Here is a 23,865-nt window from a genome sequence, read left to right on the forward strand (position 1 = left end):
TGAACCAACATGGAGATATGTAGTGTGACAAAATTCTTTTAAGCAGCCAATTTTCATTTTCTTATCTGAGTTAATGATTAAATGACAGTCATGTGTCGTTAGCTCAAACAGTAGCAACTAAGGCTTTAGCGCTAAATGTTTTGGTTTCAATTCTAGCAGATTACACCCAAGTCATATATATATATATATATATATATCAATCTTGGGTCTTAATTCACTACTATCAATTCCTTGGGTGAGCAGTTTTCGGTTGGATCTCGTTGAGGTGGTGGAATGCAGGCAACTGAAGTGATGCAAATAATTGGGCAGACGTAAGTTGCAAGCACTGGAGATAATGGTATTTCACACCACTGTACGGAGTTGCAAGTTCTTGCACTGTTGACCTCCGCTCCTTAAATTTCAACAGTTTGTCACATGATGGAAGAACGTCAGCTCCCACATCTTTCAGGAGTAAACAAATGCCTGTGTAAATCCGTTTGATCATTTTGCCACTCTTGTAGATGGCAGATGCAACTTCCAATGAAACATGTCGATCTGGGATGGACTCATTGCATAGGATAGAGTATCCCACTTTAGCAGCCTCTTTGTTTTGAAGATAATTGTTCTTCAGACCGAAGGCAAACATTTTTGTGGGGGAAGTGTTTTGTGCTTCAGCAACAGCTTTGGTTGAATCCATATAGTCGCTCCGTCATCGGTGTTGTTGATGGTCACTGACTTCCTTCAGAGGACGCTTTACCTTCAGTACACAGGTGTGACGTTGGAGCACTACCTTCTTATCGAATGACTTGGATGAACGATTCTTCTTTTTGTTGCTGTTGAAAGTCTTTGAACACAACTTTGATGTCAGATAGAAGTTTATTATTAAGTGGGACCTCTAGCTTGGATGAGACCTGTTTTCAATTTCATTGAAGTCTGGCTCTTTGTCGAATAGAGATCTCTTGCAGTTGTTGAAAATCCCGATGAGAGCAATGTTTGTCATGTCATTCATTATGATTGGGCATTTAAACGAAAATAAAATGTGAGATATTGAAAAATGAGAAAGTGAAATATTTAATTATAATGGATAAATTTTGAAAAAAAATCAAGAATTTTTTCTGGTTTATGACCAATATTTGACTGAAAATAGCATAAAAAAGGTAAAAATTAGGATTTTCCAGAAGACAGTGCAGTTTCATGGTTTTCTGATGCCAGATTTGGATTTTGCGCCCCCAAAAAACATCAGAAAAGTGGTTTGGATTATGAAATTTGAGCAAGAATGACAAGAATTATCTGGATTTATGGTTTAAACGGTCATTGTAGATTGTCCAAAATTACAGAAAAATGGGCAAGTTCAAATTTTTTCAGTACATTAGAATTAAAATGGTTTCTGAGAATGAGTTTTTTTTTTTTTTTTTTTTTTTTTTTTCTCACCCAATTGGATTATGATAGCTTTCTATGTCTAGATTCTTATTTCTGAAGGATGAGAAATTTCATCTCAGGTCTTTTATTGCAATCTTTCATTAAAATGTACCGGCTGAGAGCAAATTTTGTGCTTTTTTTTATGGAAAAAATACTTATTTTTATGGTAAATTTATTTTGGGGGGGGGGGGAAGCCCAGGTCAAAAACTTGTTCATATGTTACATTTTTATAATGAAGTATATTTAGGGCCTTTCACATTATCCAAGGGGCTTATAGGACATATTTAGGGGTTTCTGGAAGAAATTTTGAGCAATTCTTCAGGTGTACCCATATTTACTCCTTGGTAAAATCACTGTAGTCACAATTTTGCAAAAATTCAAAATTTGTAAACTTCAAATGGGCATATCTTGAAGTAACTGGAGTTAGAAGACGAATGAGTCCATTTTTTTGCAACCTCAGACTCTGAACTATTCAAAGATATAGGTTTTATAATGATTTTTTGAGGAAGTTGCTAAAAATCCATATGTCCTCTTGCCAGCCCACTGTGCACAAGTATTTACATAATGAACTCCTTAAAGACAAACAATTATTTTTTCAATTCTGTGTTCCACTTTTTTTTTTTTTGTTCAAAATCTTTGTTAAAAATATTAACAAGTTTATTTTTTAGATTAGTCATGCTTTGATTTTACTAATTATGCACGACTAAAAATTAACCCCAGTTTTATGTACATCTAATTAAATCCTAAGTGACAGACAATTATTTGGCACATTGTATTTAAAAAATAATTCTAAGTCATTAAGGGTTTAATTAGTCAAAGCAACTTTGACAGTTTCAAGGTTAATTTAAAAAACAAACAAAAACAAGCATTTCTTCTACTTTTTACAAAGATTTTCTAGTGTTACATTGCTACAAAATTCAAATTTTAAAGAAAGTCATTTGTAAAATTTAATTTGCCAAAAAAAAATGTTGGCTTAAAGTTGACTAAATTCTTTTTTTTATTTTAATAATAAAAATATAAACTTCTTTTTTTACTTATGCACTTATTGAACCGTGCTGAAATAGTAATATTATTTAGAAAGCTATTCTTAACACAGGGAGAAGAGGGGGGGTTGTAACCATTCTGTACTTTCACCTAACAATTTAATAAAAGATATTGTAAAACTTTAATTTAACTTGAAAATACTATTTAAAAATAGTGCTGTTTAGTAAGTGTGCAAACACCTTATTTTTATTTTTTATTTATTTTTATTGTTTTACAAAAATTTTTTAAAAAATTTAAAAAGTGGCACACTGTGACTAAAGTTGTTTTATTGTTTATTTTAACATTAGCGATATATACTCGTAGCCATCTCTGATATCACCAAAGAATTTTTAATACAAATATAGTTTCATAAAAATTAATCTCCTGGTTATTTTATTTTATTTTTTTTTGTAAAATACAATTCCTGTTTTCTTTATAGTTTGAGGAAGACAGTTTTTCATTATTCCCATGTAAGCATTCATTAGATCCAGTGATCTTCAGAATTGTCCGATCTATTCCCTGCTTCCTTTCTTCCAGCTCATTTGATTCGTTGGTCTAGTGGTCTCCATCAATTTAATGTTTAGATACTTCAGTGTAATATAATGTCTCCTATTCCAGTAGGTTCTTTCCAAAAACTGCAAGCTTGTGAAACTCTTTTTGCTGACTGTTCTCCTACCTATAGCATTGGTCCTTTCAAGACTAAGGTAAACAGACATCTGTTTCTGCAATAATCATTTTTCATTCTTGTAAGCTCCTTACATCAAGTGGCTTCATGCCTTGTCTGGGGCGATTTACATTTTTAAAAAATGTCTACTTTTACGTAGACAATAATAATAACAAAGCATCTTTTTATTTAATTTTCAAAAACCAAAAATATGCAAATGTTAGCAAAAACAGGGAATTAGCTATAAAAGTACTTTTCTGCCCGATTTCTTAATTTTGCAATTGAACTGTTAATTTTTTTTTTTTTCAGCTGGCAACTCATCGTGGTTCCATTTTGGAAGATGCCATTCCATCATCTAGTCGTTTAAGCAGTTCCAGAGGTGTTTCATACAAGGACGTCTTGGAGTATGTTTTACCTGAAGTTAATCTATCTTGCTTAAAGCAAGCTATTTCCGGTCAGAAAACTGCTGATCAGCTTGTAAAATTAGACGAACAAGGGGTAAGTAAAACTTGTTATTGCTCTTTTTGATTTTCTCACTCTCTCAAACGAGACAACTGGTGCTACCAGATCAGGCTGTCTGAAGATGGGAGTGGCACTATTAACATGAACGACCCTTTGTGCTTCAGAATTTATTTTTCTACATAGTCACCACCATTTTCAATGCATTTTTGCCAAGAATTTAATGACACATCTCTGCTTCTGATTCATGTCCATGATAAGGGTTGCTTTCTTAGTCTCACATTATCAATGCCTAGAGCAGAGATGAAACTTTCAAGTCATGAATGCATAAGTTCAGTCATCATAATGATAAAATTTGTAATCCTCTCTGATATATTTAGGTGGAATAAAAAAAATAGGAGGTATTACTTTTAGAACCTCCTTCGTATTTGACAACTTTTTCTGTACCAGCAGGCCGTCGATCATTGCCCAGTCTTAAAATACACTTAATTATGATATTTTAATTCATGCAGATTACATATTTATTAGTCAATAGAGAACTGTCTCTTTAATATCATATTAAATCTAATGTATAGTAGTGAAATCAAAAGTAAAAAATGTGTGTGTATATATATATATATATATATATATATATATATATGTGTATGTATGACTTTGGTACCATCAGCTAGAATCAAAACAAAAACCTACAACTTTCCACCCTCATTCCTTAGCCTCTGCGCCAGGCCCCTACACACACGCACATATATATATATATATATATATATAATGTCATCCACATACAGAGTATTGTTTTGCTATATCACAACTCATCAGTGCGGCTAGATCAGCAACTTCCTCGAACCAGGATTGAAACTCTACTGCACAGGCGACAGTCGATACTTACCATTACACTGTTTGGCTGCGGCTAAGATGGGTATGCGACATTACAATGTTATAAACATTGTCCAAACAACCTAAGCTTTTTTTACAGTCAACGGAGAAAAAAAGGCCAAAGACCCTAGTGTTTGATGTGATGTTTTGAATATAATAAACTAGTTATGACCAAAGTTTCATTTCATTCGGTCAAAACACTAAGAAACGGGGCCTAATTATAGTTGGGCCCGTTTTTTTTTTGGGGGAGGGGGTCACCCTGTATATTAAATAAAGAATATATCTTTGACATTTCCATCTTTGTAGATATTTTACTTTTTATTTTAATATTTCTTAATATATAGGTCCTCATTTCTAATCTGTTTTCAAGTTAGCTTTTATTTATATTTTATATAATGTTGGGCCCTGTATCTTCTGAGGAGAAGCATTTAGCTTCAAAATGTCATGGCTGAAAAGCTTTTTTTTTCTCCATTTTATCCTCTTTTTTTACTTATTGATCTGATGATGTAATAAAGTTATATGTAACTTTTATTCTTCATTTTTTATTTAATATATAAAATTAGATATGTGCATATGTTTATATATTTGTATGTGTCTTTTGCAGATGAATGCAATTCCACGACCCATATATAACAAAGTTGTATTTTCTTGTTAAATAAATAGGAAAAAAGGGTTTTTACTATAAATAAAAAAAAAATAAAAAAACGAAATTTATAGGAGTATAGATTGAAAATTTAGCCTTTTTTTAAATTCGCTTTTTAAAATTAATCTCAAAATAAGACTAAACTGCCTTTTAAAAAGGCTAAATTCGAAAAAGTTGGCCTAAAAATGATCTCAAATGGATGATCAATTCACTAGAACATTGCATTAGAAACTAAGCACCATCTAATATTTAAATACTAACTTTTTGTACTAGCGTGCATTCAATAATAATCCAATGAAAAAATTGAAAAAAAGACAGAAATAATTAAAAAAAAAAAAAAAAAAAAAAAAATGACCGGGGCAAAATTCTTCAAGTCTGCAAAAAAAAAAAATTGTCTTTTATTCCTCATGTAAAGTATCTCTGATAAAAATGAAGGAAGGCAATTAACCTACTCAGAGTAGTTGCTCACACTGATTGGAGAGCTGATAATAAATCCCTACTCAAACTATATCGAATGATCGTTAGGTCAAAACTTGATTATGGAAGTTCCGTCTATAATGCAGCAATACAATTATATCTTAAGCACTTGGAAACCATTCATCATCCGGACTGAGGCTCATGTTGAGGGCTTTTCGCACATCTCCAGTGGAGGGTTTGTATTAGCAATACCTATAGACCATAAAACACTTTGGGTGATCATAGATTTCAAGGTAATTTTACTGAAATAATCATATTTAAAAAAAAAAGAATTTAAGTTCTCAAAATACCACCATTTTGTTCTGAAATGATTATTCTTTTACATGCTTTAATAAATTTACATAATATATTTTAAGAGTTTTGAGCAAATAAATTGATGAAAATCTTAACACTATTAAATGGAAACTTTGATAACCTTTTTTTTTTTATTTATTTATTTATTTTTTTTTTTAATGAATTGCCTGTCTTTAAAAGCTTGGTATTACATTTCTATGACGAATTTCGATATGAAATTTGGAAAACAATCAGGAAAAAAACATCTATTTTACTTATTGTCAGGGTATTAAATAAACTAGTCCATTGTTTTTTTTTTTTTTGTTTTTTTTTTTGTTAGTTTTTTTTCTTCACAAATAAGGTCTCAACATGATGAGTATCAAACTTTTTTATACCCTAACTAGTAAATAAAATAATCATTTTATTATTTTTATGCATTAAAATTGTAATTGTATGTTGATTTCTCTTTTGGTCATAGCAGTTTTTAATAAGCCTATCTGAAAAAAAATTTTAATCCATTTTCAGCAAATGTAAACAATTTGACTTGATTACTCAGTTATAAACTATAAGTCATGAACAGCAGCTGTCGGCTGTTTACTTATCAACCACGGTTTTTTACTAGTTTATTTTGAAAGTAAATATGATTTGCATTTTTTTAATTTATTTTAATTTTTTTTAAATAAAATAGTGTCTTACAGAAATACTAGTTTTCACATATACTCAACTTTCAAACTTTAATTGTAGCAATAAATCACTTTATAGGTGCCAATTTTAAAAACAAAACAAGATTTTCTACATTTTTTTTTTTTTTTCTTTTTAAAAGTGATTACATATGAATGCCCTAAAAATGGTCAACCATCTGGTACTGGTCAGGCTCAACGTTGTGATCTAGTGAGAACTGGTGTCAATATGATTATGCCGTATACTATCTAAACCATCTAAAAAAAAAAAAAAAAAGCAAAAGGAGATAGCTCAACAATAATTCAAACTTATGACATGTTGTAATGTGTATAAATTCTCATTAATTGCTTAAAACTTTATCTAAAACTTTTTGATTAATTTGTAATTTTTAGAAGATATTTTTGTTTCATCATGGATAGGTACATCATACAGATTTATTTTTGTTCTTTTAATATAGGTTGAATTCTAACACAGACGCAAACTTGTTTTATGCTGGAATTGTAATTTTTTTTGTGAGACAATCATGTCGCAGCACTGATCAAGACAATTTAATTGATACTGTAACTGGTGTTGGAATCAAGAATACAAAAATGCATTCACATTTTAAGTTAAAATGATTATAATTGTAGTGGAGTCGGAAAGGTTGAAAGTAGGAACACGACGACTTGGTTAGGATAATGAGAACATTTATATCAAGCGAGGGTTAGTGGTACAGAAAAGGTTAGTAAGTCCGTGGGAAGTTGTCTCTGTACGACATGCGGGATAGCTCTCATTGAGCGGTCTAGACTTGCTGATTATGTGACTAATGGACAAGTCTATCTTAGCAGTTATAAGAGTGTGTATGTCCCCACGACACCCACCTCCCACGCTTTTTTGTTTGGGGGAGGGGGCGTTAATATTTCTTCCATTTTTGGATCAATGATAAAGGGTTCAGTAACCTTTCTCTTCCTTGTCAGTCGACGCTGTTCTAAGTTTGCTTTGGGAGGCTCGATATCGAACATATCATATAATGTATCGCTAGCTTCTTCCTCGACTTGAGATGTGTTTTTGCCATCGTCACGACGACGTCTAATTTGATTTATGTGTCTCTTGTGAGTGGTGGTAGTAGTGCCTAGAACGATGTAGATTGTGTTTCCAATTCTTTTGTCAGTTGTTCCCTGTTCCCAAAACGATGTATTCTTTCCGTATGCTTTAAAGAAAACCTTTTCTCCCGTGTTATACTTTTTTTGTGGGAACGGTAGTGGTCCTATCTGAATTTGCTTGTTTTGGCAGTAGTTTTTCGAATACTGGTCATATTTTCGTGCAAACATGGCTTCTGCAGGAGACATTGCTTCAGGGGTATTCGGGTTCGGTGTGATCCTGTAAACCTGTAAGAACTGTTGTAAGGCCTTATCTGAGGGTGTTCCCAAAGCTTTCTTTTTGACGTACACGGTAGGAGCTGCCCATTGGCTGAATTCCACTTTTGATAAGATACCGGTCTTGACTAGTCTGTCAAGTTCCTTATTGATTTTCTCTAGTGAAGCGAATGGTACGTTCCTTTTTTTTCCTAAAAACTGGTTCTGCATTTCGGTTCAAATTTGGCTGTTGCTTTCCTACATTTACCCAGGCCTGCTGAAAAAATTTCAGGAAAAAGCTATTTTAGATATACTTTAAGTTCTTGTTTTTCTGTAGAAAACGATTTTACTTTTTGGCAAAAAGTGTTAATCGGTACATCCCACAGATTAAATTCCTGAAACCAGTCAGTCCCAAACAAATTTTCTGTGTTCTTGAGCACAAATTTCAGTTTTTTCATTGTACCATTAAAAGTTAAATTTGTAGTTCTCCTTCAAAATTTATTTTTTCTCCCATTACCGTTTTTGCTGACTTGCCAATTTTATGCAGTCGGCCTATTTAAATTTCTCCACGTCTGTAAATTTATCAATAAGTCTGACCCCGAGTCTAACTGTAATTTAACTTCCTTGTCTAAAATTCTAACTAAAACGTATTTTCGACTGTTATTTTCGTCTTTCTTATTCATTCTCGTCTGTTGAACTCGAATTTTACTTTTCCTCTGCTGTTTGTAGTGTGAGCTTTTGTGTCCTAGTTTTTTGCAATTAAAACATTCTTTGGTGCGAAAAAGGCAATCCTTTGACCAATACAAGTTTCCGCAGCGAAAACAAGGGGTTGAAGGCTTCTGGTTACTTTGTCTTTCGTGCTTAAGTGGAAGATAGCGTCCAGTTTCCGTTTTGTTTTTTGGAGAGTACCCCTTAGTTCTTCTCTGTATGTTCTTTATGTGTGCAATACCAGCTTCTTTGATGTTCTTTAAGTCCTTTTTGATACTAATGCTCCTTTGGCAATCTTTCGCCAGCTTTTGTACAGTTAAGCCTAGTTCACTTTCCAGTTTTGACAATCCTCTTCGATGGATCTCAGAGTCTCTTGCCGAAGTTAAGCCCTGGACAAATATGAGGCACTTGAAATCATCAGCACTCAATTCTGACAATTTAAAATTGTCATAGTGTTTGTTAACAATCGAAGCGAAAGTCAAGTAGTCCACATCGTCTTTTTTCGTAAGGTTCAAGCATGTCCACTGTCTATGAAACAGCAACGATTTCGAACTAAATAGTTCTAGTTAGTCGTTTAACGGTTTCCGTAAACGTTAGATCGCTAGTCTTTTGTAGCAAGATATAGTCAACAAATTTGTGTTCTATAGCCCCTAATTTGCTGAGTAGCAAATGGACTTTTTTGGTCTGCTCAATTTCCAGTTGATATTGTACAGATCTTCATACCGTCTGAAATACGTTTCAAATGTTTGATTTTCTTCAGGACAGTAGGTGAAATTATTTATTGTACTTAGTACTGCACTCTGGGAAAAAGCTGTTTTGCTCTCTGTAACTTGATTCCTATTCATTAAAACCTGGAGTAGTGCTTCAATTTTCTATTTCTGCTCTGTTTGTAATGCAAAAAGCCTGTCATTAGCTCTTTTGCATTTGGATCATTCTTTCTTCTGCCTGTTGTAATCTATCGTCAGCTCTTCTTTGCTGGTCCATTTGAAATTCAATCAGACGGGTTATTGTCTCTTTCACATGTTCCATTGTGTCTCTTTTTATTTTTTCTCACAAAAGAAGGAATTAAGGGAATTTGTAACTTAACCAGAAGTCACAGCAAGAGAAAACTTTTATAATTTCTAGACTAGTATACTCTTCAGTAGCTGTAGCAGAAGTGCAAAAATTATAAGTTAATTTTGCATACACTTATTTACTCATTGACACGTGTTCCTTTTGTCTCAGATATGCCAATAGTTCGAAAATGCAGACAGATTTTTGGTTTATCGTAGAAAAAAAAATAGTACAATATACTACATACAATGTACACCATGCAATATACAACATGAAATATACAATACAATAGAAAATATACAATATTACACATACGGTGTAAAATATACAATATATACAATATTTCAGTAACAGAAGAAAAAAAAGTCTTCAACACAAAGTCCATATGTAATTTGCATAAACAATTGAATCGACCCGTTCTATGGCAAATTAAATCAAAATTGATTTTTTTTTTTCGTTTTTAGCAAACTTGAAAGAAAAGAAATTCTACTTACAATTTCTTTGAGTAGATAAATTTAAGTGTAGACTTTTTTTTATGCTGCAATTTTTCGTTGAACTTTTGTGGTTTTGCATTGTAATTTAGAGAGTTTGCAATTGACCATTTCATACAGCTGTAGAGTTGAAGTTTTTGCGCGTGAGTTCTTTTTAAAAAAATTTTTTTTTTTTTTTTTTTTTTTTTTTACATCTTTGTCGCCACTGTAGTGGAGTCGGAAAAGGGGAAAGTAGGAACATGACGACTTTGTGAGAATAAGAACATTTATTTCAAGCAAGGGTTAGTGGTACAGAAAAGGTTAGTAAGTCCGTGAGGAGTTGTCTCGGTATGACATCCGGGATAGCTCTCATTGAGCTGTCTAGACTTGCTGATTATATGACTAATGGACAAGTCCATCTTAGCAGTTATAAGGTTGTGTATGTTCCCACAACCATAATAAAACCCCCCTTTTTTTTTTTTCTTTTTAGATCACCAATTCTTACAAAGTTGGAATTATGTACTGCAAAGCGGAACAATCTACTGAAGAAGAAATGTACAATAATGGTAACCATTTTTTATTTTATGAAGAGCTTATCAAATATGTGATGTCTATACAGTGTGATGTATGGAAATGAAATTGTTGAGGACATGCGTTGCATGAAAAGAAACGATTAGAATGTTACAATGAATGTAATATGAGCCTTCAAAACAGGTTGAATTTTGATTACCTCTGAGGAAGATAAAATCCAGACAGTATAGGGAGACCTATGAAAAACAGGAGACTTTGTTGTTATGTTAACATTGAAAAAATGGATCAGAGTTCTTGGGTTGGTAGTAGTTACGGGCAAAAATGGTGGAAAAAAGATAGGGGGACATAGTTTTGAAAGCCGATTGAGCATAACTTATTTGTAGGTTTCCGACTACTTTTTGATTGTATTTTAAAGATTAAAGACTAAAGTTAATTTCCAAAAGAAAAAAAAAATATTTGTACATGTGAAAAAAGTTATGAAAAATGTTTTCACAGTGAGCTAACTAATTCAGCTAAATTTTGAATTTAAATAAATTCATTGTAAAAATCCCTTAAAAGATAAATATTAGTTTTCTGGGTCTATTTCAAATATAATTAGTAAAGTAAAATCCTAAGATATTGAATTAAATAAAAAAAAAAAAAAAATAAACACCTTGTTTGTACAAAAAATAGCTTAATTAGCTCTCAAAAGCGAGATATTTCCACTTCGCAGAATGCCAACAAAACTGAAGTCTCTAAAGATGGATTATACGAAAGCCCAAATTCTCAGACAGTCGGAAGGCTGTCTGAAAATGACATCAGGTAGTTAAAGGGCGGTAGGGGGTGCTGGTTTTCTTTTTTTTTCTTTTTTTTTTTTTTTTCAGCCATGCATCTGTACATTCCTATTGTGAACATTTGTATGATTTTTACCATTATTTAATTAAATTATTTTTCTGTTTTTAAATTAAAAAATTTTTTATTTTTCAAGATTATATAAAAATTGTTACGCCAAAAGTTTCACATTCATGCAAACAAGGAAAATATTAGAATCTTACATATAAAAATCATGCAAAAACCTATCATTTAAAAAAAAATACTAGAAATATTTTTTGCAATTATTATAAATTTTTTGCATGAAATATTAAATAAACAATGCTTAATTCAATGATAATATCGATAGTCCAGAAATTAATTTTTCTTTGAGTTATATCAAATTCATTACTATGGATTTAGGGACTCTTTTCATAATGTTCCTGTAAAAATTGAATTTTTTTTTTTTTTTTTTTTTTTTTTGTTATAATTTATGATACTTTTTCATAAAAAAAGCAAAAACAAATTCATGCATTTTTTTTTTTTTGACTTCTGTAAACCGTAACTTTAGTAAAGGTGTTTTTTGTTTAAACAAAAAAAATACATTTCTACTCAAATTCAAATAAAAATAATGGGTTCATTATATTCCGTGATCATTGTTTGATAGATACAGAAAATTTTATTAAAATTGGTTAATTTCCTGATTTTTGACTTTTTAAGCAAAGGGAGAGATCAAAATGTTTATGCATTTTGAGCATCGGCATTCATGTTGCACATACTTAGTTAGTAGATATAGAACAATCCATGAGTGCATGTGGCACAATAAAGTAATCATTGGTTCTAATGGGATAGTCTTCTGGAGGTTGATGGTTCAATCTTCAGTACAGGTAGTACTAATAATATAATTATAAATTGTTTAAACTTTTACCTAGTCATGGCTGATGGAATGAAAATCCAAAATAAGAGTAACCCGACTAATTTTAACTTGTTAGTCATAATCTCCTTTATTTGAGAACACAGTATTTTTAAGTATTGTCTCTCTCTCTCTATCTCTCTCTCTCTCGCTTGAACTGTCTGTCTCACACACTTATACACACACTTACATACACACAACCATACACACTCCCAGGGACTTGATCTTACACACGCATACATACACAAAAGAAATTGGAATCTTGGGATGATCTTCATCATTCCATGAGTGATGTTTCTGACAAAGGAGAAAGAATTGCTGGGTCAGCATCTATTCTATCTTTTCTAGTTGGTTAGCTTTTGACTTTGAAGTAGTTTATTATTTTTTATTTTTTTTATCTTTTTTACATCAAATTGCTATATCTTCTGGAGCAATTAAAAAAAAAAATTCCAACAATAGCAACTGAGATAAGAACAGTAGTTTGAATAATTAACTTTTTTTTTTCTTTTTTTTTTTTTTAATATTTTCAGAAATGCATGGCCCTGCATTTGAAGAATTCTTGGAATGTATAGGAACTCGTGTACGGTTAAAAGGTTTTGAGAAATATCGGGGGCAGTTGGACAATAAAAGTAAGTATTCAGCCTATTTTTTTAATGTATTTTTATTCTATGTAAATATATATTAAATTTATATTAAATATATATCTAATATATGAAAGATTAAAAAAAAAATTTTTTTTTAATTATTGAAGAAGCAACCAGAGCAACCAGAACCATTGTCTCTCTCTCTCGCTTAAACTGTCTGTCTCACACACTTATACACACACTTACATACACACAACCATACACACTCCCAGGGACTTGATCTTACACACACACACATACATACACAAAAGAAATTGGAATCTTGGGATGATCTTCATTCATTACACACATCTTATGTTGCGCAATTATAATAGAAAGTTGAACAAAACTGTTTTGGTGCTTATTTAGAATTACACTTAATTAAAAAAAAAATAAATAAAATAAATTGCAGAAAAATCTTTATGAAACGAAGATATTATATTAAAAGAAAATCACATAAATTGATCAAGTAGCTTTGTTTTGTTTTTTTGTTTTTTTTTTAACTTATTAATAACTAAAAATCACACTTTGATTTAAGAAAATCAAATTATGTGATTTTTAGTTATTAAAACATTTCAATTATTTTGGATACAAAATTTTGGTAGTTGAATTATCGATCTTGAATTTTTAACGCATTTTAAAAAATGTGACAGCTTCTTCATAAATTTGATTTAAAAAAAAAATAAAAATAAAAATAAAAACCTACTTAGTCAATTTGCATAATTTTTTTAAATATGGCATCTTCATTCCATGAAGAGTATGTACATTATAAAAATTAAAAAATACAGAAAAAATTTTTAAATTCTAAATAAGCACTAAATTTTTTATGCTTGCTTAGTTACCAATGAACTTTGGCCTTTGACCAAAGCAGACTTGCAACTATTACACTGCAACGATAGGGCAATCATTAGATGGGTTTTTAATGTTAACCCAGAAGATGTTGCAGTGTAGAGAAAATTGTAGTGTGCATGGTTAGCACGGATGTCATTTGCTTAAAACAAAGAGAAAAAGTCTCAAACTCAACCTAATCGACATGAGACAAAAACGTGTCTTATACAAAGGTAGATGCAGTCAGAAAAAAAGCGAGCATTTTTTTCAGTTAAAAAACGATCCTTTTTTTGTTGGCTCGATGTACTTTGCAATCTGGTGTCAGTTGAAGAAAGGTTGTTTGCGATAACATCGAAAAGGGAACAGGACAGATTTTTGTTGCATGTGCTTTGACCCTGTGAGCTTGGCGATTTGAAAATCAGTTCTTTTTCTTTAACTCAAACATTCAACGATTAGAGCAGCTGTACAGTAGCAAGTGTTTGCATCTCTCTTGCACTTGGTTCATTAGGTATATTCACATGGTAGCTTTTTTTTTTTTTTTCTTTTCTAAGTTCTTTATCAACAGACTAGTTGCACCTAGGATTGCTGGAATGATGACAATCTTTCTAAGATTTCAGTTTCTACTCTTGCTGTTCATAAGACTGTTGTGTTTAGTTATCTTCTCCCTCACAATTCTCTTTAAGCCAACTTCACCAGAAACACTGACTTCAACTAGGGTTATTCTCTTGTCTCATATCGCTGTTAGGTTTAACAGCTTTATTAGCTGTAGGAATTGTGTAGTCAAAGATAGCGTATGACATTTTTAACAGTTCTTTCGGGTATATGTTCCCAGAACTTGCTGCTATACTGGATATTCACAGATGATCAAATGGCGATATTTACACTGTTATACATTTGCATTGTATAATAGCCATCCCCTAACCGAACCTAACAATGGGATGTCAAGTGGCTTACACTCTCTACTTCTGCAGAACCTCAAGTTAAATCTATCTGAACTGTAGCCGATTTTCAGCTTTCAGAAAATAATTACCTCCCTTGAATTCTCCTTTCTGTTTTTTTAGCAAAAGTCAATTTAACTCAACATATACTTAAATAATTGCTTAAAGCTGATTTTCTTCATAAAAATAAAACTACTTGATCAATTTATGTGATTTTTGGAATATGTTATTTTTGTTTCATCACGGGTACAGACATTCTACAGATTTTTCTTTTATTTTTGTTTTTTAAAAGTATTTTTTTCAAGTTAAGTTAAAGTTTCACGATATCTTTATTTTAATTAAATTGTACGTGGAAGAGCAGAATACTTGCAAAACACCCTCTCGATGTTAAGAATGGCTTCAAAATGTTATTTCAGCGCGGTACAAAAAAATACATCAGTATCGTTTTTTTTTCTTTTGTTTTCTTTTTTTATTTATTTTTTGTTTTCATTTGCAGTGGATTCAACTGGAACACATTCTATATATACAACTTTCAATAATTACGAGATCATGTTTCATGTTTCCACACTATTACCTTTCACACCAAGTAATAAACAGCAGGTAAATTTCTGTTTCTTTTGATTTTTATCATTTAACTCCCTCGCCAACCACTCCTTGGGGTGGGGTGTTTTTACTTTTGTTCTTGTTTTTTGTTTTTTTTGTAAGGAAATATTTACATTTTTAGAAATTAAAAAAATTTTTTTTAAATAATATAAAAAATAAAATAAAAAATTTTATTTTTTTATTTTGTATATATTTTTTGTGCACGGGAGTGAATGAACACTTATTTTTTTAATTTTAACATTTAAATATGATCATTGCATTTTTAATTTATTGCTTTTTCTTTTTTTAATTTACTCGTTACATTTTGTATCTTCTACACCATATTTTATAAATTAATTTTATTAAAGATATTTAAAATGAATAAATGATTAAGGATTTTTTTTTTTTCACTGGATGATGTTTTTAATTTAATAGGATTTTGAAATTTAAATAGGATTGTATTTTTTCTTAAATTTTTATTTTTTAATTTTACTCTATATTTAAACATTGTATTACATGTATAAATGTATATTTACGCATGCGTAGAGTATATACATTACATCGAACTGTGCCTGCCAAGTTCCAATTTTTCAATTTTTACCCCATTAGCAGCTTTTTTTTTTTTTTTTTTTCCAGCTAAAAACCAAATGGATTTATTCCATGGGTCTAAATATCCTATATGTCAAGTTTCAAGTTTATAGACTAAAAATTGACAGTAGTTTGGTAAAGACTGTTCTGCAGATGGACAAAATCACTATTACAATATATAGGTACGGGCAAAATGAATGCCAATACGCAAAATGTTGACCCCCCCCTCCTTTTACTTAAACAATAACCAAAACTAAGGAAATTAACCAATTTTAATGAAATTTTCAGTATTTATAAAATAATGATCATGGAATATAATGAACAAATTATTTTTATTTAAATCTTAGTGAAAATGTATTATTTTGTTTAAACAAAAAAAATACATTTACTAAAGTTATGGTTTTCAGTAGTAAGTAAAAAACGTAAGACTTTACGTTTGCTTTTTTTTATATAAATAAAGCATTGTAATTTTTAACAATAAAAATAAAATTTTTATAGGAACATTACAAAAAAAGCCCTTAAATCTGTATTAATGAATTTTATATCACTCAAAGACAAATGAATTTTTCGAACTACCGATATTACCATTGAATTAAGCTTTGATTTAATTATTTAATATTTTCACACAAAAAAATTATTATTGCAAAAAATATTTCTACTTTTTTTTTTTTTTTTAAATTACGGGGTTCGCATGATTTTTATAAGCAAGATTTTAATAATTTCCTCGCAAGAATGGGAAACTTTCAGCGTAACATATTTTTTATATAATATTGAACAATAATTAAAAAAAAATTAATTTAAAGAGGAACATAGAAAAATAATTAAATTAAAAAAATGCACAAATGAATACAAACGTCCAGAAAAGGAATGTACGGATGTGCAAATGGGGGAGGGAGGGGGGAAAACTTCCTCCCTTTCGTCATTTTCACAGTCTTTTAAATGCCTGCAAATTTGGGTCTTCGTAATTTTTGTGTTTACAAAATTTTAGTTTGTTGCGTTTTACGAACGCCAGAATCACTCCGTTTTTGGGCTAATTAATTTGTTTTGTACAAAGTGTTTTTTTTTTTGTTTTTTTTATTTAATTCAATATCTTAGGACTTTACTAATTATCTTTGAAATAGACTCAGAAAACTAATATTTATCTATATATATAAAAGCGAAAATGTATGTATGTACGCTTTTCCTCGATGTCCACAAAAGGCTTCTTTCAGAAGCGCTTGCTCAGTTCACAACTTAAAACTTTTTATATCATCTATAAATTGTAATATCTGAGTTACCCATGGAGCTTGCCTGTCTATTTAATTTTATTGACTTTCAAACATTAATTATTCCACATTTCCCGCATCGGCACGCGTTACATTCAGTTTTCGGTATAAAAAAAAAGCGAAACTCGACTCTAGTCACAGGCCGAAAGCCAGTTGTCTCAAGAGAGCTAAGTAACGTTTGTTCAATGTCGACTTCGTCATATCAAACTGTAGCTTTCATTTCGCTCCTCCTAATAAACAGGGTGCGGGTTTTTAAAAACAAACAAACCGATTTATTCACCTCATTCAAAACTGTCCCGCACAAAATGCTTACTGCTGAATACCTATCGCCGTCACGTCAATCAAAAACGTGCACCTGTTTTTTTAACACTTTACTATTTTCCAATTGCGCGTCGTGAAGGCTTCGTTTTTTTTTTTCACGGGCACCTGTTTTTTTTTTTTTGTTTTTTTTTCACATTTTCGGGGTTTTTTTCACATACCCTGAAAAACACCCGGGCAACGCCGGGTACCCCTCGCTAGTCTATATATATAAAAGACAAAATGTGTGTGACCATTTCATGTATGTCTCGCAAAGGCTTCTTTCGCACGTGCTCCCGGGGTCGTTACTATCGCTTAAAACTGTTTATATACCCCCCTATATCATAATATCTAGGATTTGGGAACGCGGGTTGTCTCTAGATTTATTTACGTCGACTTTTATGAGATTCGCGCTATTTCACTCTGTCCCCTGTTTGTCCTGCTTTTTAGTATAAATACAGTGAAATTAAATTCAAACATTGTGTTCTCGGTTTCGCGCTGCTTGAAAACTAAAAATAACGATCCCACGATGACCTCATTTAGCGTCTTCCTGTAAATCAAACCTCTTTTACTAGTTTTATAAGCCTTAACTTAACACGCTAATCAATTACTCTCACTCGTGTTCAAGACGGTTAAGTAGTTGGTTTGGGTTTCCACCTCCGCGTCAAGGCTTCCAGGTTCAATCCCTCTTCCCGACCAAAACTATTTTTTTTTTTCTTTTACACCTTTAAACACCCGGGCAACGGTTTTTTTTATTACTTCGCTTATTCTTTAGTTTACCCCTCCCCCATACACAGGTTTATTTATGCCATTATATTTCCGTTTTTTGTTTTGGGGTTTTTTTGTTTTTTTTTACATCGTCTTTTTTATAATATTTAAGCAGGATTATTAATTACCCCCCCCCCTCCCATACACACACCTACAAACACCCGGGCAATTATGATAAATCGACTTTCAAAACTAGGTCCCCTATTTTTGTCCGCCCATTTTTGCCCGTACCTAACAATATACTAGCAGGCAGCTTGGTATTTCCCGGTTGTAAACTATGCCTGAATATAATATTTATGCAGATTTTGTATTTTAGTCAATTCTCCATTTCAATTCTCTATTGACTATTATATTGTACCCAATATATAGTAGTGATTTCAAAAGTAAAAAAAAAAAGACTTGGTTGTCATCAGCTAGAATAAAAACCAAAACATAGCTTTTCAGCTTTATTTGTTACCATCTGACCTAAAATCCATACGTATACAAAAAATAACATTTATCCTAATAAATGTATATATACTGCTAAGTACCAATTTTTTTTTTTTTTTTTTTTTTTTCAATTTTTACTCTTTAGCAGCTATTTTTACTGGCTAAAGACAAAATTGAATTTATTGGACAGATCCAAATCCACTATATATCAAGTTTGATCTATACACCAAAAAATCGACAGGAGTTTGGTAGAGATCATTCCATCAGACACAGACAAGGTCACTTTTATATCTCTACTTATATATAATAAAGGCCACTTTGTGTGCGTGAGTTCATTCCCCATAAACTCCAAAATGGCTAGGTGATTTTATTTCAAGCATATATACCTTATGTGCCTGGTAGTATATCAGAATATTTTCAATAAGTATCGATAATCAAAGAAATTCCATTAAGGAAGGAACAGTAAGATTTTTCACTTTTATACAGCCCAACATCACAAGTTCATTCGACAAGTTTTATCACCACACAAGCAGAAGGGTCTGGCATATAAAATCAACAGTAGGTCCTTTGATAAGACAGGGGCAGATTCAATACGAATGTTTTCTGTTTAAAGTACAATCAAGAAATTGTACTCGATTTTTGCATTTAAAATTTTAATTTAAGTCATTATGTAAAAATAACTTCCGAAAATTAACAGTAGGAGGGAGCTCTAAAGTGCAATGTAGACTACAATTAATTAGTGGGCTAAGTTACTGCTGGGAGGCATGTGAAGCTTCCTCCCGATGCAATACGATGGGTTCCTGACTAGAGCAGGCAATCAATTGATTTGATTGGCGAATGGATGATTTCACCAATTTTTGATGAAACCATGGCCTATTGACTGGGCAGTTCTGATATTGCACTTCATCTTTACTGTCCTCGTTAAGAAATCTTTTAAGACGTGCATCTATATATGTATACATATCACACCCATAACATCTTGATCGTTCTGTCTAATAAGTAAACGCATAAATGGTTAAGCACATTTTTGTTCCAATTTGGTGCCAGTTTTTTGGGAGTTGGAATTTTTTTTCTCCATTAAAAACAGCTTGTATCTCACCCTGTCCTCGTGTGTGTGGTGGTGGTAAACAGGAATAATGTTATTTCAAACTTATGCGTGACATGTCAATGAGAAATGTTATTTCAAACAGTAGCATGACTAAATGACAAAATCTAATATGTAAATCAAACCTCAAATCTAATCGGTCCAGTACTGTCAGCTAAGCTCCAACCTCTGTCACATCACCACAATGTTGCATTTCTGTGCCTGCTTTACAAATACTTTAATAGAATGTGCTCTAAAGAACTTGTGTCCCTTCAACGTGCATACCTCCAACAAGCAGCACAATCCCACCTCTTCACTTTTGAAGCAGGAAAAGTGAAACGAGAACTTGCCAGAGAACTGAAAGGAATATGAAGGAAATAACTAAAATGCCAATAATTATAGGAGCACTATATGTACTGTTGAACTTATAGTACTTGTATCTTCTCACTGTACATGCTCCCAACTAATCTGACAAGCGGCAAAATCCCACTCCTTTACTGTTGAAGTCCCTTGATGCTAGAAAGCCTTCTAAAAGTTTCTCTCCAACAGCTAGATTTTTGGATTCACTCCCTGTTTCCTCCTTGTCTGACCATACTAACTTGCAGAAGTTAAAATGCAATGTGAACAGACATCTTGCTGCTCAGCTCCTCACAGTCCCTTGTTAGACACAACAATGGTGTTGGGAAGATTAATTGGAATCGGGAATCGGAAAAATCAAACTTTTGGGGGCATCTGAATCGGTATTGGAATTGGTAAAATTTGTGCCTATTTTCCAGTGCCAAAAACAATTCCTTTAATTAGCTTTATTTGATTTTGTTTAAAACAAAATCTTCATATCCCCTGGAAAGCCCAATAAAAATTCCCGCAATAGACCTACTCCAACAACAACCATCAACTTCACCATTAGAACCCATCCAACTGTCCCAGCACATGCCCAGCTCTTCTGGAACTCCTGCGCCTCTGGAGTCTCTGGCTGACATTACACCTGTCTTCACAAACTCTCTAAGAACCCCACAACCACCAACCCAGGAATCTACATAACCTAACAGGACACCATGACCTGAATCACCACCACAATCACCTAGACCACCATCATCATCAGTTATACTCCCAGAAGCAGATGGTGAACAGTTAGCTTTGGAGGAGGAGCTTAGCAACACAATTGAGGAGGTGAGGTGTATGAGAATGAAGGACAGACCACATTTGTCCAAGATCAAAACTACTGGAAGAGCTAAGACTGTTATAGCCAAAGTTAACATCGCTCTCAAGAAGCTAATACCAACAACAGTAATGCTCACAGAACTCAACCAGATCACATATGCAGCTGGGCTCTACATCGACAGAAAAATTAACCCCCGAACGTTCAACCACAAGCAACAAATAGGGCCCAGTGTCTCCAGACACACTTCACTGGAAGACCAAGTTGCAAAAACAACTAAACCTCTGCAGGAAGGAACTAAGCCAAATAAAACAGTTCCTTGCAGATCCCTCGGTACAGGGTTGGCTTAAGACCACCATCAGAAAACTTTGTACCAAATACCACCATGAGAACATTGAGGAGTTGCATGATACATCTAGGGAGCTGGAGGGCAAAATATCAGCACTTGATCAGAGGATTAAAAACCAGATCAACTGAAAAAAGATCAACTCCCAGATTCAAAACAGGCGGTTTAAAACAAACCAAAGGACTTTTTACAGGTAGCTTATAATGGACACCATTACTGTCGATAGTCCATCTGCAGAGGAAGATCTGGAAAACTACTGCAGGTCTCTAATTGAAACAGAAGGCAAATATATCAAGAGGCCCAGTGGATTGAAGATGTTAGGTTCAACGAAACCAAGCCTCAGATGCGAGAACCAGTTATAACTCCTGGTACAGTGACAAAAAATTGGCACAATTCTCTAACCACAAAGCACCTGGCATCGACAATGTCCAAAACTTCTGGTTGAAACAATTGACTGCACTCCATCGCCACTATAGTGATTGCTTCAGCAAGATGCTAAGAGGTGGAGAAGCAACACCACCCTGGCTGACAGAGGGGGACATCAGCCTCATGCCTAAGACCAAAGAGACACATCGCCTAAATAAATACAGGCCAATATGCTGTCTAACAACTACCTACAAGCTTTTCACTGATCTGGTAGCCGACGATATATATGACCACGTATCTTCTGGGACCTACCTTGAAAAAGAGCAGACAGGGTGTAGAAGAAAATGCCTCGGTACCAAAAAACAGCTATTGATGAACAAGACCATCCTAGAAGATTAGGAAAAGGCAAAGAAACCTGAACATAGCATGGATCGATTACCAGAAGACATTTGACAGTGTGCTACACTCATGGTTACTTCAGTGCCTTGAGTTATACAAGATCCACCCAGTAATTAGACAAACACTTTCAGATGTGGAAAACCACAATATCATCATTAAGTCACAATGGAGGAAAGACCATCATTCCTGAAGTAAAAAATCAAAAGGGGAATATTCCAAGGTGACAGCTTATCTCGCTTACTCCTCTGTTTGGCAATAGACCCATTCAGCAAGCTTCTAAATAACAATCCGAGCGCCTACAATTTGAGTCAGGGATGCCATCAAGATCCAAGCAAGAGAGTAAACCATCTGCTCTTCATGGATGACCTTAAACTATATGCCAGCTCTGACACGAATCTGCACCAGCAGGTAGTACACACCTCCAATGACATCGGAATGAAGTTTGGCCTGGATAAATATGCCATGTGTACACTCAGAGCTAGTAAGAAGACCTACACAGAAAATATGTAGCTTAATGAAGGCATCGATATTGGTGATCTAGAAGAGCACGAGCCTTATAAATACCTTGGTATTGAAGAAAATGATATATTTGCCCAGGGGAGAAGGAGGACTAGGACTCTGAGATCAACCATTAACATAGGGCAACAATAGTAAGCACAGGCCAGTATCTGAGAAGCTCCCAGAAACATGCCCTCTCAATGGTATATGAACATCAAGAGACAAGAGCCAGCAGAACAATATCAGTCACCCAGCTGACCAAGCATTTTGGTCGGGCTGTCTGACAGATGAGGCTGAAACACTAAACAGCCTGCCACAGAAATAGCAAGAAAGAGTCAACAGAAATATACTGAGATCTTCCAAAAGAGGAACCTTAAAGAAAGAGTGCGACCAAAATCAGCGTACAAAGTATTTTCTGGGGGAACTCTTCCAGGAATACATAAACAAAGAAGGTTCCTTGGACTGGCTCAAGAGGGGAGCTCTCCACCACGATCAGGAAAGGGTTATAATGGCTGCTCAAGACCAGAGATTGATGACCAATGCATTCAAGAAGATGGCAGGTCTCACTAGTGACAACAAATGTAGATTCTACCACACGGAATTGAAAAGTGTGAGTCATCTAGTATCAAGTTTGCAAGGTTCTTTTGGGGAATGGCTACTACACGAGACATGATGGAGTATGTAAGTACTTCCACTGGACCATGTAAAATATTAAACATGCAATGTAGCAGCAAATCCTGGGAACATCAACCTGAAAGAACAGTTGGAAATTATTTATATATCATACATTATAACCATGTAATCCCTACAGCCACCTACCTTGAAAATGCTGCTGTGAAACCTGACTTAGTTATATGGAATAAGTCAGAGTTGCAACCTTGGTTGAAGTGAGTGTCCCTAATGATGGAGGTCTGAACAGAACTGAAAGGGAGAAACAGACCAAATATCAAGGTCTCATGTATGATATGAAAACTGGAATCTTAGGGAGATATCAATCATACCAGTTATTATAGGTGCCACAGGGCTTATGAAGAATAACCTGAAGTCCTACCTAACTAATATTCCTGGTGAACCAAGTGCAAAAGAGATCCAGACAATTGCACTTAAGGGAAAAGCAAAGATACTAAAAAGAGCTCTTGGTTGGTTTCAATAAAACGCGGGGCAATGTTGGCAGCTGGTTTGGCTGCCTCCATACCCAGCGTTACAATCTTCAAAGGAAGAAAATTAAAGTAGTAGTCATAAATATTTATTGATTTTAAACTAAAAATAAAACTAAAATCTATTGATCATCCCCCACAAGTTTGTTTTTACATTTGATAAAATATCTGCACATATAGCATATGTTTCGTTTTAACGGAAATCAGGGAAGAATAATTTCTGATTCTTTATAAATCTAAGTATCCAAC

The 23,865-nt window shown here is 33.1% G+C and overlaps 1 protein-coding gene across 3 annotated transcripts in view; it reads left to right on the plus strand.

Moving 5' to 3' along the window:
• The window catches only part of LOC145268260 (signal-induced proliferation-associated 1-like protein 2), a 201,636-nt gene that overhangs the window by 97,023 nt on the left and 80,748 nt on the right, over nucleotides 1–23,865 (plus strand). For all 3 annotated transcript variants that reach the window (XM_080123607.1, XM_080123609.1, XM_080123608.1), the window contains 4 exons: nucleotides 3,395–3,583; nucleotides 10,547–10,622; nucleotides 12,820–12,918; nucleotides 15,175–15,278. In XM_080123607.1, coding sequence (XP_079979733.1) covers nucleotides 3,395–3,583; nucleotides 10,547–10,622; nucleotides 12,820–12,918; nucleotides 15,175–15,278 — 468 coding nt within the window. The remainder of the gene's footprint in view (nucleotides 1–3,394; nucleotides 3,584–10,546; nucleotides 10,623–12,819; nucleotides 12,919–15,174; nucleotides 15,279–23,865) is intronic.

Source organism: Euprymna scolopes, chromosome 43 (assembly GCF_053919585.1).
Source record: "Euprymna scolopes isolate OS-2025 chromosome 43, ASM5391958v1, whole genome shotgun sequence".
NCBI lineage: Eukaryota > Metazoa > Mollusca > Cephalopoda > Sepiida > Sepiolidae > Euprymna > Euprymna scolopes.